Source organism: Zingiber officinale, chromosome 7B (assembly GCF_018446385.1).
Source record: "Zingiber officinale cultivar Zhangliang chromosome 7B, Zo_v1.1, whole genome shotgun sequence".
NCBI lineage: Eukaryota > Viridiplantae > Streptophyta > Magnoliopsida > Zingiberales > Zingiberaceae > Zingiber > Zingiber officinale.
Genome location: NC_055999.1, coordinates 70,927,149 through 70,945,274, shown reverse-complemented (window position 1 = coordinate 70,945,274; position 18,126 = coordinate 70,927,149). Strand labels below are relative to the sequence as shown.

The window sequence follows — 18,126 nt, the reverse complement described above, 5'->3', positions numbered from 1 at the left end:
TCATATAACGATCCATGATACTTTCTCATGGCAGGTCATTCAGTATACATTCTCCAGTGCATACCCATGTGTCAACTTGATATCTCTATATCTATGACTTGTGAGATCAAGTCATCGAGTTAACCTACATGCTAGTCTCATTGCATTAACATTGTCCCTGAATGTTAATACTTGACTAGAAATGATTAAGAGTAGTGGTCCCTATATCATCTCACTATCGATTCAACCAATCGATTGATAAAGGTAAGAACCTTCTACTCAAGGACACTATTATACTTAGTTATTTGGCACCAATACAAGTAAGTATAATAACCAAAACAAATGCCTTTATATACATAGGAATATTATACAATGAGTTCATACAACAATCATCATATGATTGGCTCTAAGGTTCTAACTAACAATCTCCCACTAGCACTAGTGTCAATCAATGTAGGCTCTAAGGCCTAATGACCTAGTGTGACTATCATGCTTTCTCTGTGCCAAAGCCTTGGTCAAGGGATCAGCGATGTTAGCCTCTGTGGGTACTCTACAAATTTTCACATCTCCTCTATCGATGATCTCTCGAATGAGATAGAAGCGCCGTAGTATGTGTTTGGTCCGCTGGTGTGAGCGAGGTTCCTTTGCCTGTGCAATTGCTCCATTGTTGTCACAATAGAGCTCTATCGGATCGGCTATGCTAGGAACCACCCCAAGCTCAGTAATGAACTTGCAGATCCAAACTGCCTCCTTTGCTACTTCTGATACAGCAATATACTCAGCCTCTGTTGTAGAATCAACGACTGTGTCTTGCTTCGAACTCTTCCAGCTCACATCACCACCATTTATGTGAAACACGAACCCAGACTGCGATCGATAATCATCCTGATCAGTTTGGAAGCTAGCATCACTGTAACCCTTTACAGCTAGCTCGTCATCGCCTTCATATATCAAGAAATATTCTTTAGTCCTTCTTAAATACTTAAGAATATTCTTGACTGCTATCCAATGACTTTCACCTGGATCTGACTGGTATCTGCTCGTCATGCTCAAAGCATACGAAATATCAGGACGAGTACATAGTATGACGTACATAATAGATCATATGGCTGAAGCATAAGGGATCTTATCCATGCGGTCTCTCTTTTAAAGGCAAAACCTAACTCATGTCAAATGTCCACCATGCCCTCCTCTTTTATCTCTTCACCGCATCATATGTAATCTTTGATTACAAGGGTGACTACATTCTTTTGTTTGATATCCATTATTTTTTATAAGGAATGTAATTCATATTATTATAAAATGATAAAAATATCCTACGACTTCTACCGACAGATTACATAGTATTTACTTTGTAATCCAGATTACAAAACTTCACTAACTTTTGTAATCGAGATTACATTACATTACATGTTTAAAGTTAAAACAAACAAAATAATTAACCTTGTAATGTAATTCTGATTACATTATAAGGCAGATTACACCCTACCAAACGTAGCCTAAATGAACTTAAACAAAGGAGGTTTGGCTAAGTGGGCTTCCGAAATTAAACTTTTTTCCTCAATTTAAACTTTTTCTCCTAGTTCTCAACTTTACGTGGCTTAGATCAACCGGTCATCAATTCTATTTAAAAATATTCAAATATATCTTGATAATACTCTAAACTTAAACTTTTGAAATTATTAATATTAGTTTAGAATTTAAATTCTACAATTTATTTGAGTAGGCATGAGCGACAGAATACTAGTGTTGGCCCCTCTTAGACTCCTAGTACCGACGCTAGATTTTTGACAGAAGAACTTAGATTATATTTTTATCCAACTCCTATATTCCCTTGCATTCTAGATATCTTTGTAGGAGTTTCTTTCTGAGGTCATGCATACCATGTGTTGAGATCACTAACTACTATAGACTACACAACTTAATTTACTGTTATAGTTTGGTTAACATAGAATTATGTACCGAACTATATAATAATTTAGTTAAAGTTGATGATCTCACATATACTAGTACAGTAGCCAGTAGAGATGTTACACTATCTCATACTATCATTAGAGACCACTTAGGATTAAGACCCTCAGTGTGTCCCTTTCTGTGCGACCCCCTAAAGACCTACCATTTGGTGATTCATACTCACACATCACTTCAGATATGATATACTCATATATATATATTTTATATGGGGGGGTTAGGTACCAACAGTGACTCAATTTCAATTTGACATGCTGAAGATTCAAGAATATGTCTTATATAGGGTCCTCGTGTTATGTATTTCCCCCTCACCACTAGAGATGTAGCCATGATGCGACTATTTCACTCATTTCTCCTTTATACATTGTGTAAGAGGCTAGACATAGATATTAGTTTGCATATGTTCTATGTCATCATTTACTCAACCAGTGTTAGCATTAGCCAACGGGTCCACATGACTTATTGTTATATTATGATCTCATACCTAGCATCATTAGACTTTGATATCAAGTGATGTCAAAGTCCTAAATGAGTTTGACATAATAGGTGCTAGGAACCTGTCATTAGCTGATATCCATATAGATGATCATAGAGTCATGTCTTGGAGGAGAGAGGACCAATATCAATCCGACCCAAATCCAATAGCAGAGGAGGGCATGCCTGATGTTCTTGCTGATCTTCTTTAGCTACCTCCACCTCTAGCCCTCCTACTCTATAATCAAGGCCATCGTGGAGTCGGGGGCTTACCGGAGTTGAGGGCTATGTGGAGCCGAGAGTTATGTAAGATCACAGAGCGGATCTATTGACTTTGACCGCTACCTCAGCAGAATTATTGACTTCCTTAATCACATGACACCCCTATCGAGAGTGAAAGGTGATATCGTTCATCCCAAACGGCATAATATCATCGATCCCATAATAAGATACCGGAAGATAAATCCCGGAAAACCAAGATAAGGTCGTACATTTATGGCTCGACATTGAAAAGGTGGGTACAAGATAAGAACACCGACGTATGGCTTTCTACTGAAGTTACCGATGCTTTCAGCCATTACACCTCCAATGGCAGTTAAAGAGACTAGAGAGGAGACAATCTTCCAAGTCTTTTAGATTCCAATACTTTCTGGGATCTCACTAAATAAATGTGCAGAGAATTAAAAATGTTTGAATTGGTCTTATTACAGGAAAGTTTCCAATAAAGTTAGGCAACGCATACTTGTAGAGTCACTTTCATGGACCAACATTATTGTGCGTGGACTCAGAAATTAAGAACAAAAGAAGCAGCAAAATATTGCTGAGATTGTTGCACTCTTCCAAGTCTTGTGCAGTAGTTCATGGCTTGCAATGCTTCTGCTGCTGCTTCTTCTTCGCCCAACACTCTTCTGTGTCTCTTCTGGATTTTTCTTTCGCTTATCTCCGGATCGGCGCAACTGGCCATAGAGAAGGAGCGGAAGGCACTGCTCAACGTGAAAAATGGGCTCTCTATCGCCCATGGCGAACTGTCTTCATGGAGCGGCGACGACTGCAGAACATGGGAGAGAGTTCAGTGCCACAACATAACGAGTCATGTTGTAAAACTTGATCTCTCTAATCTTGGAGGGTCAACGCCCATAAAAAGTGAGGTAATTTCTTCTCTACCTGATTTGGAGCACTTGACTTATTTAGATTTAAGCTGGAACAACTTCGGTGGCGCTCCAATTCCTGGGTTTCTTGGATCTTTAACTCAACTGGAGCACTTACACCTTTCTCAAGCCGGATTCAGTGGAAGAATTTCACACCAGCTCGGCAATCTCTCGAAGCTGCTTCACTTAGCTCTAAACCATAACAGTATGGAGGGAGAAATACCTGAAACAGTTATCCATCTCAGAAATCTGCAGTTCCTGGACTTGAGCCATAACAGCATCAGTGGTCAGATTCCAGAAAGTATTGGAAACCTTAAATGCTTGCAAGCCTTGCTCCTCTCTTTCAACAACATTGAAGGTGTAATGCCCAAAAGCATTGGAAACTTGAGTAAACTGTCAGTTTTAGATCTGTCTAATAACAGAATGGTTGGAGCCATTCCAGGGACTATTGGCAATCTGACTGCCCTGCAGAATCTGAACTTATCAGGCAATCAAATTACTGGGCACATACCAAATTCAGTTGGAAATCTCCAGCAATTGGAACAACTCAGTTTGTCTGACAACCTCATAAGTGGATCACTACCTAGTTCATTGGGGGATCTGTGCAACTTGAGTAGAATTCATCTCCTTAATAATAGAATAGCAGGGGAGCTTGCTGAGTTTTTCGAGCAACTATCAAAATGCAGAAACGATGACATGCGGCTTTCCCTTATCCTGCAGGGAAATGAGATCGGTGGCCCTCTACCAATTCACATGGACAAGCTTCAGAGGTTGTTTAAACTTGACCTTGGCTCCAATTCACTGAGTGGCTCAATCCCAACTTCTTTGGGGAAACTGTCTCGACTAATGAGCTTAAATCTGTCTTCCAACTATTTGGTTGGAGGCCTCACAAAAGCACACTTCGCCAACCTCACAAGTTTACTCACCATGGATCTATCTCACAACCATTTGTCAATCAACGTGAGCAGTGGCTGGCTTCCTCCATTCCATGCAAATGTAATCGCAATGAGATCTTGCAACTTGGGGCCCAGGTTTCCTCCATGGCTGCAGAACCAAACCAGATTGCACTCCCTTGACATATCGAATAACGGCATATCAGACTTCTTTCCAGAGTGGTTTTGGAACTTGTGCATGCCACTCATGGCGCTGAATGCCTCTGGCAATCACATGAGAGGGGTGCTGCCAATCTCTTTAGAATGCTTCAAGAATGTGGCAGTCTTTGATTTAAGCCACAACAACTTGGGAGGCTTGATACCAAGAATGCTTCATGTCAGTCTGTACTTGGACCTCTCTCACAATTCATTCAGTGGACCAATTCCTGAAAGCTTGTTTGGCGGCGGCCCTCGCGTTATGCTTTTGTCTAATAATAGCTTAAGTAAAACGGTTCCATCCTCCATTTGTGTACCACCTTTGCGACTTGTGGAACTTAACAACAATAGTTTATCTGGAGCACTCCCAAATTGCTGGAGCAAATCACAACAGCTTGCGATCTTGGATTTTTCTAGCAATGAATTATCAGGTGGTATTCCCCCAACGCTCGGGTTTCTGACCATGCTCGAGTCGCTGCACTTGAACAACAATAATTTCTCTGGCAGAATTCCCTTAACCTTGCAAGGATGCAGCAGTCTCCTGGTTATGGATTTAAGCTTCAATGAATTGTCTGATGACATACCCAGTTGGGATGGAGGGAGTCTGAAGTCACTGCGAGTTCTTTCTCTGAGGTCAAACAAGTTGAGTGGTGAAATCCCATTGGAACTGTCACTGATCCCTTCGCTCCAAGTGCTAGATCTTGCTTGCAATAAGCTCTCTGGCTCTCTGCCTTCAGGTTTTGGTAATTTCAGTTCCATGGCAACAGACCAGAATGGCAAAGAACTTGCTCAGCTTCATACGAGAGTGCCAGGAGAGCGTTCATTTTACTACCATGAGAATGTCACTATAATTGCCAAAGGCTTACAGTTGACTTATAGCAATTCGCTTTGGCTTGTCACTAGCATCGACCTCTCCAACAACAAACTCTCCGGCGAGATTCCAGAGGAGCTGACAAATCTCCATGGCCTTCGTTTCCTCAACTTGTCTTGGAATCATTTCTCAGGCAGCATGCCATATGAGATTGGTCTCATAGGTCAACTAGAATCGCTCGATCTTTCAAAGAACAACTTGTCCGGTGGAATTCCTTCAAGCATATCTGCTTTATATTCCCTGAGCATCTTAAATTTATCCTACAACAATCTTATTGGGAGAATACCAATGGGCAATCAGCTGCTAACTTTCACTAACTTGTCGTACATGGGCAACCCTCGACTTTGTGGGGAGCCACTGCAGATCAAGTGCCCAGGCGACAACCCAACCATTGATAGAGTAACCGAAGAAGAGAGCATGCATGAAGATGATAAGTACGGAGGAATTTGGTATTTCATTGGTTTTACTCCTGGATTTGTGTTTGGTTTCTGGGGATTCGTGGGTACATTTATGATCAAGAGGAGCATAAGAATCAAATACATCCTACTCATTGACGGGATTTGCAATTGGTTCATGCACATGTGATCATAATTAAACCATAAATAGAATATATGGAATAATTAAGAGCTGCAGTGTAATGATGTTAGACCTAGCTTTTTATCTGAATTATAGTTGGATTTGCATGGTTTAGAGTTGTGTGGCAATCATGATATTTGAAACAAAAGAAAGACGTGCTTCTTGGTCTTCTGCTGTGTTCTTCCTATCTCTGTATGGCCGCTGGATAGTCTGTCAATACCTGTTGATTTCACCTCCAGATTTGCTTCATGCATGATTTATCCATATTACAATATCGTCCATTGTTGTTGCAACAAGAAACACATCTCCTTTCTCAGTTAAAACAGTTGGAAGTTGTGTGACTTAATCTCAATTCTCAAGTATGTCAATCCTCTCTTGGCTGGGTTTACCATTTACTTAGGCTGGGAAGATATGGATGATGCAATATAATATTAATATTAACTTTAGGATCATAAATGAATCGAGTATTCGTGAACAAATTTGATATTTGATTTAATAAAAATTTATTTATATTAGTTCAATATGCATAAGATTAATTAAATGTACAAATTTGAACAACTCGTTAAGCTCAACGAATAAGTTTGAACAGATATATGTTCAATTCATTAACATTCATGAATAATATTCATTAATAAATTTTTTATTAACATATTAAATAAGTAAAAAAAATTTAAAATTAATAAATAAATTTATATTATCAAACTTGATAATCATTCACATAACTATTTTAACGATTTAGTCCAATTAATCAAACAAGCTTACCACAAATCTGACTAGGCATGGCGATGGTAGCATTGCACGTAGGGAAGGATAAAAGAACTATTTTTTTATTTCGCAAAATAAAAAGGTAAAATGTTTTTTTTTTACTTTGTAATTTTTTTAAAGGCTCTATGTATACAGAATATATAGTTAATATTTTTTTATTTATAAGAAATTAAAGACTTTAGTTTTTATCTGTTCGAAATTTGAGTCAGATGAAGATTAGATGAGATATTGTTAGTGTTGACGGAGGAGAGACTATGATGCTACGGTCGTGTGAGCTTTGATAGACAGACCCCCCACGTGACCTTAAAGGACTATTGAGCCTGAGCCGGTGGTACAGCGCTCTGCGCATACTCAGACAAGCACATGGAATGTTAGACACCAAGAACCAGGGGAAAAGTCCCAGAAGCAGACCCTCCGACGTTCAAGTCAGGTACTTTTTTCCCAGAAGAACAATGTACCTGCACAAGGGAGAGGACGCCCTTTTTATATGACAGTGCGTACCTTTGGGAGACTAACCCCTATCCGAGGGTGTTAGGTGTCAGGACTTGTCGAGTGGTGTGGGGCACGTGGCCTTCTTCTATAGAATGGAGGATGGTTCTACTTGCAGATGACCCCAACCACTGGAATATTTCCTGACATGCAGCAAATATTCTCTGACAAGTGGTTACGATTATCTGACCTGTTGTCGCGTAGTGCCTACTATCATGCCCGGGTGTGATCGAGGCCGCCCGAGTCAGACGGTTAAGTATTGACGAATAGACTAGATGGATGGAGGGGTGCGATCGGAATCCCTCTTTACCGACGTTTATAATTCAGATCCGACCGAGAATGACAAGTCGGTTTATGCGGGCTAGCCTGAGAAAATCCGACTCGTAAAGCCAGGTCGGGCTTCGTCCTGATCACGCATCCTGTCATCGATCTGATTTCCTGACCGGTGGACCCTGCCTGGCTTTATACGTCGGATGGCCTCGGGTGGTCCCCCTCTGTATATTCACTGCCACGTTTCCTTGACTTCTGACGGCCACGCCTCCTTGACTTTTGACTGTCATGTCCCCTTGACTTCTGACTGTCACTTTCCTTTGACTCCTGACTTCTGCGCCTCCTTGAATTCTAACTGTCACGTACTCTTGATTTCTAACCGTCACATTCTCTTGACTCCTGACTTTTGGATCCTATCATTATACATCGTATCAAGATTAATACTAGTACTAGTTTGATTAATTATTAAAAAAATAATGCAGTGAGAGTGAATCAGACCTGTAGATCTTCAACGCTCTCCCAAGTGCTGATGTGCATGTGCTTCTAATTATCTAACAAATGTATTTATTAGTTGATGTTAAAATAAAATTAGTCAACCTTTCATTTTGTAGATTTACAACATTTCATCAGAATTCTCCAAGATTTTAGTAAGTTTCGTACTCTCTGACCCTAAAATTATTATAGAAACCTTTGATTATTATAAAGAATCCTCATTCTATTCTACTCATTTTATTATTTTGATGAAATACTTGATCATCAATTTTCAAATCTAAAATAAAAATTAATAAGATGGATAGGGATTCCAAGAAACCAGCCAAACAAGACATGTAAGACAAACCAAAAGATTAAGTGGGTCTATAGACAAACTATGTGCACAGACTGAATGAATGTGAGTTGAATCAAACAAATGGAGTGTACTAGGAAAATTTGGTGGATTGAGATCGTCTCTCTAGATAAAGAGTGTGGGTAAGGCATGTCGGACTAATTGAATAAATCAAGTATACTAGTAGAGCTGTAAATGAATTAAGTGTTCGTGAATAAGTTTGGTATTCGGTTTGATAAAAGGTTATTTATATTCGTTCAATATACATAAAATTAATTAAACAAATAAGCTTGAACAGCTCGTTAAGCTAAACAAACAAGCTTGAACACATATGTGTTCAACTCGTTAACGTTCGTGAACAATATTCATGAATAATGTTAACGAACCATATTTATTAATAAAACTCTTTTCAATATGCTAAATAAATAATAAAATAAAATAAAATAAATTTAAATTATCAAGTTCAATAACCAATCAAGCAATTAAATGTTTCAAACAATCAAAGAAGCTTGAATTGAGAGCTTGATAACATCTAAACGAACCACACTCGAACTAAGCTCAAGCCAAGCTTGAATTGAAAGCTTGATAACATCTAAACGAACTAAGCTTAAGTCAAACTTCAAACAAGCTCAAGCTCATAAAAAATAAATCAAGCCAAACTTGAACACTCATTTCAAAAGTTTGGTTCATTTTAAGCTCGGCTTGACTTGACTTGATTACCTTATCAAATAAGTTTAAGCACCCTAAAGTTTGACTCGGCTCGATTTATTTACAACCCTAGGTATTAGTCTGATGAATAAATTATATGGATTGGGTGAACGGACGAACAAGTGCGTGGTAGACAAGCCACGCGTTAGATAGATCAAGCAAAACATGCAAACAACAAAATAAACAAATCAAATAAAAAAAAGGATCGAATAGAGAATGAATTGTTTGATATATTTCAAATGGAATCCCTTTTTTTCATTTACGACTACCAAATATATAACATAGGTGGTTATAGAATAACAATAGCTTCACTGGTGCAATTCCCACGACCTTGAAACAATGTATCCAACTTGCAGTTATCAATTTGAGCTTGAATAAGTTGTCTGATGCCATACCCATCAAATATATAATTTGAGTTGTGAAATCAAATCTGGTCGCAGGTCTCATTAGTCCCTTCTCTCCAAGTGCTTGACCTTGCTCACAATAACCTTTCTGACTCTTTACCTCCAAGTTTTGGTAACTTCAGCTCCATGGTGACAGGTCAGAAAGGCAAAGAACTTGCTCAACTTAATTCGGATTCCATTTACTTTATCAACAGGGTCAATATATATAATTGCCAAAGATTTACAACTATCTTTCACCACAATGCTTTTGCTTGTCACTATCATTGACCTCTTTAACAACAATCTCTTTGGTGAGATTATGTGAGATTCTAGAAGAGCGGTTCCAAATGAGCTTCAACTTGTCTTGGAATGTGATCCTATCTGAAGGCGATGAGATCGTATGTTAGATCTAGTGAATGAAGAATGACGAATCTATCAAGATCTGAAGGAACTCCTTGATGGTCCTGTGCACAGTGAGAGGAGCCAACAAAATGTTAGTGACCTAAATCTGGGGTAGAAATTTCTAGCTAAGCCCTTCGACGTTCAAGTCAGTCTCCTTTCTTGGAAAAGTGGAAGTAGAACAGCAACCAAAAATGCAAAAAAAATAAGGTTTAAGATGCAAGTGTTTATATTTGCATATCTTGCCAGCGGAGAAAATTCCCTTTTTATACCACCTCACATAACCTCAACAATCGTGAGATGGTTCCTGGTTTGTTAGAAGATAAGAAGAGTGCAACCTAGACTTTGTGCAATAACCCTCTGAGAAATCTTTTTTCTACTCCAGATGTACCCTCTTTGTCGTTTATGACTTGAATCCTTGATATGATGACATATGCAAAAGAGTATATTGCTATAACCAATTAATGAATGAAGAAGCTTCGAGAGAATATGTCATGAAGCTGTCGACTGCTTGTTTGCTACATATATACTGGTCAGTTATTAAGACGGTCGTATCTTGAGAACACCTTCTGTTGAATATATCCCGGCCGGTTATAAATTCAGTCATGCACTAAGAATACCTTCTATTGAATATATCTCGGCTGATCATAAAGTTAGTCATGCATTAAGAATACGTTATGTTGAATATAATCCTGGCCAATCGTTAAGCCGGTCGTATGCTAAAAACTTTATAAGGTTGAGTGCCTTTAAGCTTGATCGGGCTTTGTCCGGTCAAGTGCATACAAGCACCCTTACGCTTGTTCGGTCTTCGCTCGGTCGAATGTATGCTAGAAACTTTATAAAATTGAGTGCCTTTAGGTTCAATCGGGCTTTGCCCGATCGAGCACATACAAGCACCCTTAAACTCGTTCGGTCTTCGCCCGGCCTAACGTATGCTAGAAACTTTATAAGGCTGAGTGCCTTTAGGTTCGATCGGGCTTTGCCCGGTCGAGCGCATACAAGCACCATTACGCTTGTTTGGTCTTCACTCAGCTGAATGTATGCTAGAAACTTTATAAGGTTAAGTGCCTTTAGGCTCAATCAGGCTTTGCCCGGTCGAGCGCATACCGAACGTATGCTAGAAACTTTATAAGGATGGATGCCTTTTATCCTGAGCAGATTTATATCCGTCCGGACGCATGAATAGAATCACTCTGTCAGTCTGCCTTTATGTGATCCTTTATATGATACAATTTTGATAAGACCAAACATCTTTAGGCCCAACTAGTTTTTCCCATCCGGGTCTATGCAAAGAATCTTATGTTTGACTAGGTTTAAATGTTATCCCATTTTCTTGACTTTGACTTCCCCATTATCTAAAGGGTCCGCTCACTCTAACTTATATCAGAATCATTTCTGGTCTGATGGGTCAACGAATGGAAATACTTTTCCTAACAAGAATTCTAAGCTTAATGAATTTAACAAAAGGAAAATATGCAGATCTAGTATCATCAAACATATAGCGGCAATTAAATTAATTGAAATGAGCAATTAAATTAATTGAAATGACAATGACCATTATTAAATGTGACCTGAATGCAATAAAATTGTCATCATCTCTATGCGTCATTCATGTGATCCTAAAAGTTAGGGTGACGAGGCTGTATTCTTCTCACAAATGGGAATCGAGAAGATCTATCGGAATCTCTTAATTTTATGGGATCATGCCCTACATATATAGCCATGAAACTTTTATTTTTTTTATCAACCTATACCTATAGATAATAACGGAACGAATTATTACTTATTGGGCTCTATACATGTAAACCTTACATCCAATAATACAAATCCTCAATAACCATTAGATCACTTAATGAGTTTGTTCACTTAATGGCATAAATCTATATGCTTACAAATAACATGTAAGCCCACCTAATAGAAAGATAACCCCAACAATCAACTAGAATTGCTTGATCTTTCAGAGAACTACTTGTCTGGTAGAATTCCTTTGAACATATCTGCTTTATATTCTTTGAGCGTCTTAAACTGATCCTACAATAATTTTAGTGGGAAAATACCAACGGGCACTTAGTTGCAATCCTTCACCAACTTTTCTTACATGGGCAATCCTCAGCATTATGGGGAGCCACTGCAAACCAAATGCTCGGAATGCAACCTAACCATTAATAATGGAGTCACATAAGAAGAGGGTATGTATCAAGATGATGATTGATGAGTAAGGAGGAATTTGGTACTGATAAGTTCTTGTAAAACCTAAGCCACATGAATTCTAGACAATCAAAATAAGAATTCGAATAGGAAAAACAAAAACATGTGAACATGGATCTTCATTTCATCAATTAAACATGACATAAGAAAAAAAAAATACATAAATATAATAGACAAGGAACCTGATCGAAGAGTCATATCCTTGTCTTTAGCATCGTCGACTTAATTTTTGTGGAAGAAGATGCAGCGAAAAGGAAGGTCTACCAAGGGGCTTAAGGGATGACGGCGCCGTAAAGCTTCTTGTCAATAGGGAACAAGAAACTATGTCAAGATAATACCCTAAGCCCTTGGGGATCAATCCTATATCTAGTGGACATCTATTATCAACCCATAGATAATAATAGATGTGGGACTATAAGTTCATATATATACTGAACATCTATTATTAGCATATAGATGATAATAGATGTGGAACTAAAAGTTTTACACATTCATGGTCTACATCTAATAATCGAACCCAATAAGCATAAGTTAGATCACTTTAAAGGATTTAGATCATATTCACATATGCAACTTACAAATAAGCCCACCTTATAGGGATAATTATATCCAACAATCTCCCACTTGGGCTATATGTGAGTTGTATGTGAAATACAAGTAAAACTTTAGTTGATATAAAACTTTATGGGTACAAGATACCCCTGAAAAAAATTTGGTCCATTAACTTCATTAGTATAGGACTAAAAAGGTCATAGCTACTGTATATGATCGTAACAAGCCCCAACAGTAATCACAATACCAATGTCATTAATGACATAGATCAAGATGTAGATGTGTAGAGTGAAAATTACATGAAATGTGATTAGTACATATCAATTTTCAACTGGTTCTAAGGTGACCTCAAAAGAGGTCAGATCATATTTACAAAATACTTTATGCTAAACTGCAATATCAAATCATGATCCAAACTGTATGATTCCAAAAGAAATCTATATCATATTTACAAATACCAAATGCTAAACAACAGTAGTAAATGATGATATCATAGTCAGAATGTCGAACACACATATAAATTCCCATTAATATTTTAAACTTTAAGTACATACAATAATCAAAATAAAATATTTATCTTTATTATCAAATATAGAGTAATAAGATAAATACAGACTCCCACTAAATGAGTTCTTCTTCCATAAGGACTCCCATATCCACAACATGCACATGAAACACCTTAGGTACTAAGCCTTTGGTGAACGGATCAGTCAACATGGAATCTGTTCTGATGTGCTCTACCATAATCTGACTACTATGAACTCTTTCTTTAACCGCTAGAAACTTGATGCCAATATGTTTAAACTTCGATGAACTGCAGTTGTTCTTGCCATAAAGTTCTGCGACTTTATTATCACAATAAATCCTCAATGGCCTGTTAATGCCATCAACGATCTGCAATGCTATGATGAAATTTCGCAGGCAAATCCAGTGATTGGATGCTTCATATCATGCTATCAACTTTACCTCTATTGTAGAACTGGTTATTAGCGTCTGCTTGACGCTCTTCCAAGATATAGCCCCTCCAGCAAGCATGAAGATATAGCCCAAAGTGGACCTCCTGCTATCCAAGCATCCAACAAAATTAGAGTCTGAATATCCAATCACCTCCAAGGATCTGATCTCCGATATGTGAACATATGTCCTTTAGTTCTTTGCAAATACTGCATCACTCTCTTTACCGTTTTCCAATGTGACGGTCCTGAGTTACTAACATATCTGCCTAACATTCCCAACATAAATGCTATATCTGGCTGAGTACAAACTAGTGCATACATGAGACTTCCCACTACTGATGCATATGGGAAATGCTCCATCTCCTTTATTTCAAGTTCAAGTCGTGGATATTACTACAAGATGAACTTGTCACCTCTTGACACAGGTGTGTCACCAGGTGTATAGTCCTGTATACCATACCTTATAAGCACCTTTTCAGTATAGGTATGTTGTGAAAGTCCAAGAATGCCTCTTGAATGATCACGATAGATAGGTATGCCTAAAATAAAGGATGCTTCACAAAGATCTTTCATTTTAAAATTACCAGATAGAAATGACTTAATTTGATGCAGCATGCCCTTATTATTGCTCGCAAGCAATATATTGTCCACATATAAAACACGCATAACAAACTTGCTCCCACTGAACTTGACATATATGCACTGATCAATGGGGTTCTCTTTAAATCCAAATGAGGTAACTACTTGATCAAATTTTTGGTACCACTGATGAGATGCCTATTTTAAATCATAAATGGACTTCTTTAATCTACATATTAGTTACTTTGAGTTGTTAGACTCAAAGTTCTTTGGTTGCACCATATATATAGACTCTGTTGGAACAATCCCAATGGTCCGTGCGACCATGTGTTTTGGTGTTTGGGCAAAGAGTTTAAGTTATGTTACCCTCATTATTTGATATGTGTATATGAGTGTGCAGGTTTGCAGGATACACATATGACTCAGCTTGATGACTTCGGGTCCGGTGAAGGATGGAGAATCCGAGGGACTGTGGACAAGGCAGCAAGGACAAGGGCCGAGGGAAGTAACTTCGAGGCATACGCTGATACGAAGCCCACCAATAAATATGATGGAACCCGAAACAAAGGTGGATAGAACCCCAAGAACTAAACGACAAGAGTGTGAGCCTTGACCCGTAACCAAGAATTGGCATGAACCAAGCCTACGAAGGAAAGAAACGCCACACCTAGGGGTGATAAGTTTCGATGGGTTAAACGCCACGAGAGTAGACTCGATAAGTTCAGTAAGTTCTTTCAAGAACTAAGAGAGCACACAATCTCACCAAAAACTAAGTTGCTTCATACTAAGATGCCCCTCCCTTATATAATGGGAGTGAACAAGGAAAAATACAAGATAAGTACGTGCACAATTAGAGTCTCAATGTTGCATGCCTCATGCAAGCTATCTAGAAACCCAAAATAAAATAAATGCATGCACAATTAGAGTCCCAAGTTGCACGCTTCATTAAACAATCTAAAATACTTAAGTCTTCATTCATGAACGAATTCCCATGCTTTGCATGCTTATTAGCGTTCTTCCGTTAAGCGCAGCCAGTCATGGATGGTTATGCCCGATTACGTGGATTAGGCCACGACTAGCAATTGCGATTATCTTGGTTTCTCCTTCCTCATAGTTCTCCCAATGTTTCTTGATTAGCCCATTTAGTGCTTCCTTGAAACGCTTTGCCCGTAGTCTTGTAATTGGGCCTTCCGGAAGTGATAACTGATCTCTCCTATCTTCAGCCCTTGGGCATACATCATTCTCCCCTTCTTGAAAAGGATTTGTCCTCAAATCATTACCTGCATCAAACAGGGATAAGTCAGCAATATTAAAAGTAGAATGTACGCCATACTCACCTGGTAGTTCAAGTTTGTAGGCATTATCATTGATGTGCTCTAATACTTGAAATGAGCCATCCCCTCGAGGTAGAAGTTTAGAACGACGTTTGTCCGAAAATCGCTCCTTTCGGAGGTGCAACCAAACCCATTCTCCTGGTTCAAACATAATTTTCTTGCGCTCCTTGTTAGCTTGTTGCATGTATTGCTGAGTTCTTTTCTCAATATTCAGTCGTGCTTGTTCATGAATCTTCTTTATGAATTCGGCCTTCTGCTTACCATCTAAGTTTATATGCTCACTTACAGCTAAAGGAATCAAATCTAATGGTGACAAGGGATTGAAACCATAAACAATTTTAAATGGAGAAAATTTAGTCGCAGAATGTATGCTCCTATTGTAAGCAAATTCAACATGAGGTAGACAATCTTCCCATATTCTCAAATTCTTGTTAATGACCGCACAAAGTAAAAAGGACAAGGTTTGATTGACCACTTCAGTTTGCCCATCAGTTTGGGGGTGACAAGTAGTAGAGAACAACAATTTAGTTCCTAATTTCCCCCACAAAGTCTTCCAAAAATAACTCAAAAATTTTACATCTCTATCAGAGACAATGGTCCTAGGCATGCCATGCAACCTAATAACCTCTTTAAAGAACAATTCAGCTATATGCGATGCATCATCGGTTTTATGACATGGAATGAAATACGCCATTTTAGAGAATCTGTCTACCACAACAAAAATTGAATCTCTCCCCCTCTTGGTCCAGGGTAATCCCAAAACAAAGTCCATTGAAATATCAGTCCAGGTTCACTAGGTATAGGCAAAGGAGTATACAAGCCATGGGGTTTCAATTTAAATTTAGCTTGTTTGCAAGTGATACACTTCTCACAAATTCTTTCCACGTCGCGTTTCATATGAGGCCAAAAGAAATGATCTTGTAAAACCCCTAAAGTCTTAGTAAAGCCAAAATGACCCATCAATCCACCACCATGGGCTTCCCTAGTGAATAATTCACGTAACGAACACATAGGCACACACAATCTAGTTTCACGAAATAAAAACCTATCATGCCTATAGAACTTACCAAATGCAACCTTATCGCATGCTTTGAACACATCAGAAAAATCAGTATCGTTAGTATATAAATCCTTGATATATTCAAATCCAAGTAACTTCGTATCTAAAGTGGACAGTAAAGCATACCTTCGAGATAGTGCATCAGCAACTACGTTCTCCTTTCCTTGCTTGTATTTGATCACATAAGGAAATGTCTCAATGAATTCTACCCATTTAGCATTGCGTCGGTTCAACTTATGTTGGCTCTTCAAATGCTTTAGAGATTGATGATCTGTGTAAATCACGAATTCTTTTGGCCATAGATAATGTTGTCATGTCTCCAATGCTCTCACCAATGCATACATTTCCTTGTCATACGTGGGATAGTTGAGAGTGACTCCACTCAACTTCTCATTGAAATAAGTAATGGGTCTCATTTCCTGCATAAGCACAGCAACTATACCAACACCAGAAGTATCACATTCGATTTCAAAGGTTTTAGAAAAATCTGGTAGGATTAGTAAAGGAGCAGAACTTAGCTTTTCTTTCAAAGTGTTGAAGGCCCTCTCTTGCTCCTCTCCCCACTTGAATGACTTATTTTTCTTGATGACTTTAGTAAGAGAAGCTACAATATTGCTAAAATCACGAACAAACCGTCAATAGAAGCTAGCCAAACCATGGAAACTCCTCACTTAGCTAATTATTGTCGGTGTTGGCCACTCTTGGATTGCTTTCACCTTTACCTCATCCATCTCAACGCCTTTAGTACTAACCACAAAATCAAGAAACACGACTTTCTCCGTACAAAAGGTGCATTTATCGATGTTAGCAAAAATCTTTTCTTCTTTTAGAACACTCAAAACTAACCTTAAATGTGTAACATGCTCTTCTAAGCTTCTGCTAAAAATCAAAATATCATCAAAATATACAACTACAAATTTCCCTAAGAAAGCACGCAAAACATGGCTCATCAAACGCATAAAAGTGCTAGGAGCATTAGTTAAGCCAAAAGGCATTACTAACCATTCATATAAGTCATGCTTAGTTTTAAAACCAGTTTTCCATTCATCACCTTCCTTCATCCTAATCTGATGATATCCACTCCTAAGATCAATTTTTGTGAATACACAAGAACCATGCAATTCATCAAGTATATCATCAATCCTAGGAATTGGATGACGATACTTTACCGTGATGTTGTTGATGGCTCGACAATCCACACACATCCTCCATGTTCCGTCCTTCTTGGGAACTAGTAACACAGGCACGACGCAAGGACTCATGCTTTCTCGAACATACCCCTTTTCTAATAATTCATTAACTTGCCTCTGAAGTTCCTTTGCTTCCTCCGGATTGCTTCTATAGGCAGGTCGATTCGGAATGGAGGCACCAGGTATAAAGTCAATTTGGTGTTCAATTCCTCTAATGGGAGGTAAACCATGTGGAACCTCTTCAGGAAAGACCTCCTCGAATTCCTGTAAGAGAGAAACAATAACACTAGGCAAAGAATTGTT

At 38.4% G+C, this 18,126-nt stretch overlaps 1 protein-coding gene across 1 annotated transcript in view; it reads left to right on the top strand.

Moving 5' to 3' along the window:
• The first annotated feature begins 3,284 nt into the window (after positions 1 to 3,284).
• The window catches only part of LOC122004419 (receptor-like protein EIX2), a 40,576-nt gene continuing 25,734 nt past the window's right edge, over positions 3,285 to 18,126 (top strand). Inside the window, exon 1 of the mRNA XM_042559310.1 lies at positions 3,285 to 6,033. Within this exon, the coding sequence (XP_042415244.1) occupies positions 3,285 to 6,033 (2,749 nt within the window). The remainder of the gene's footprint in view (positions 6,034 to 18,126) is intronic.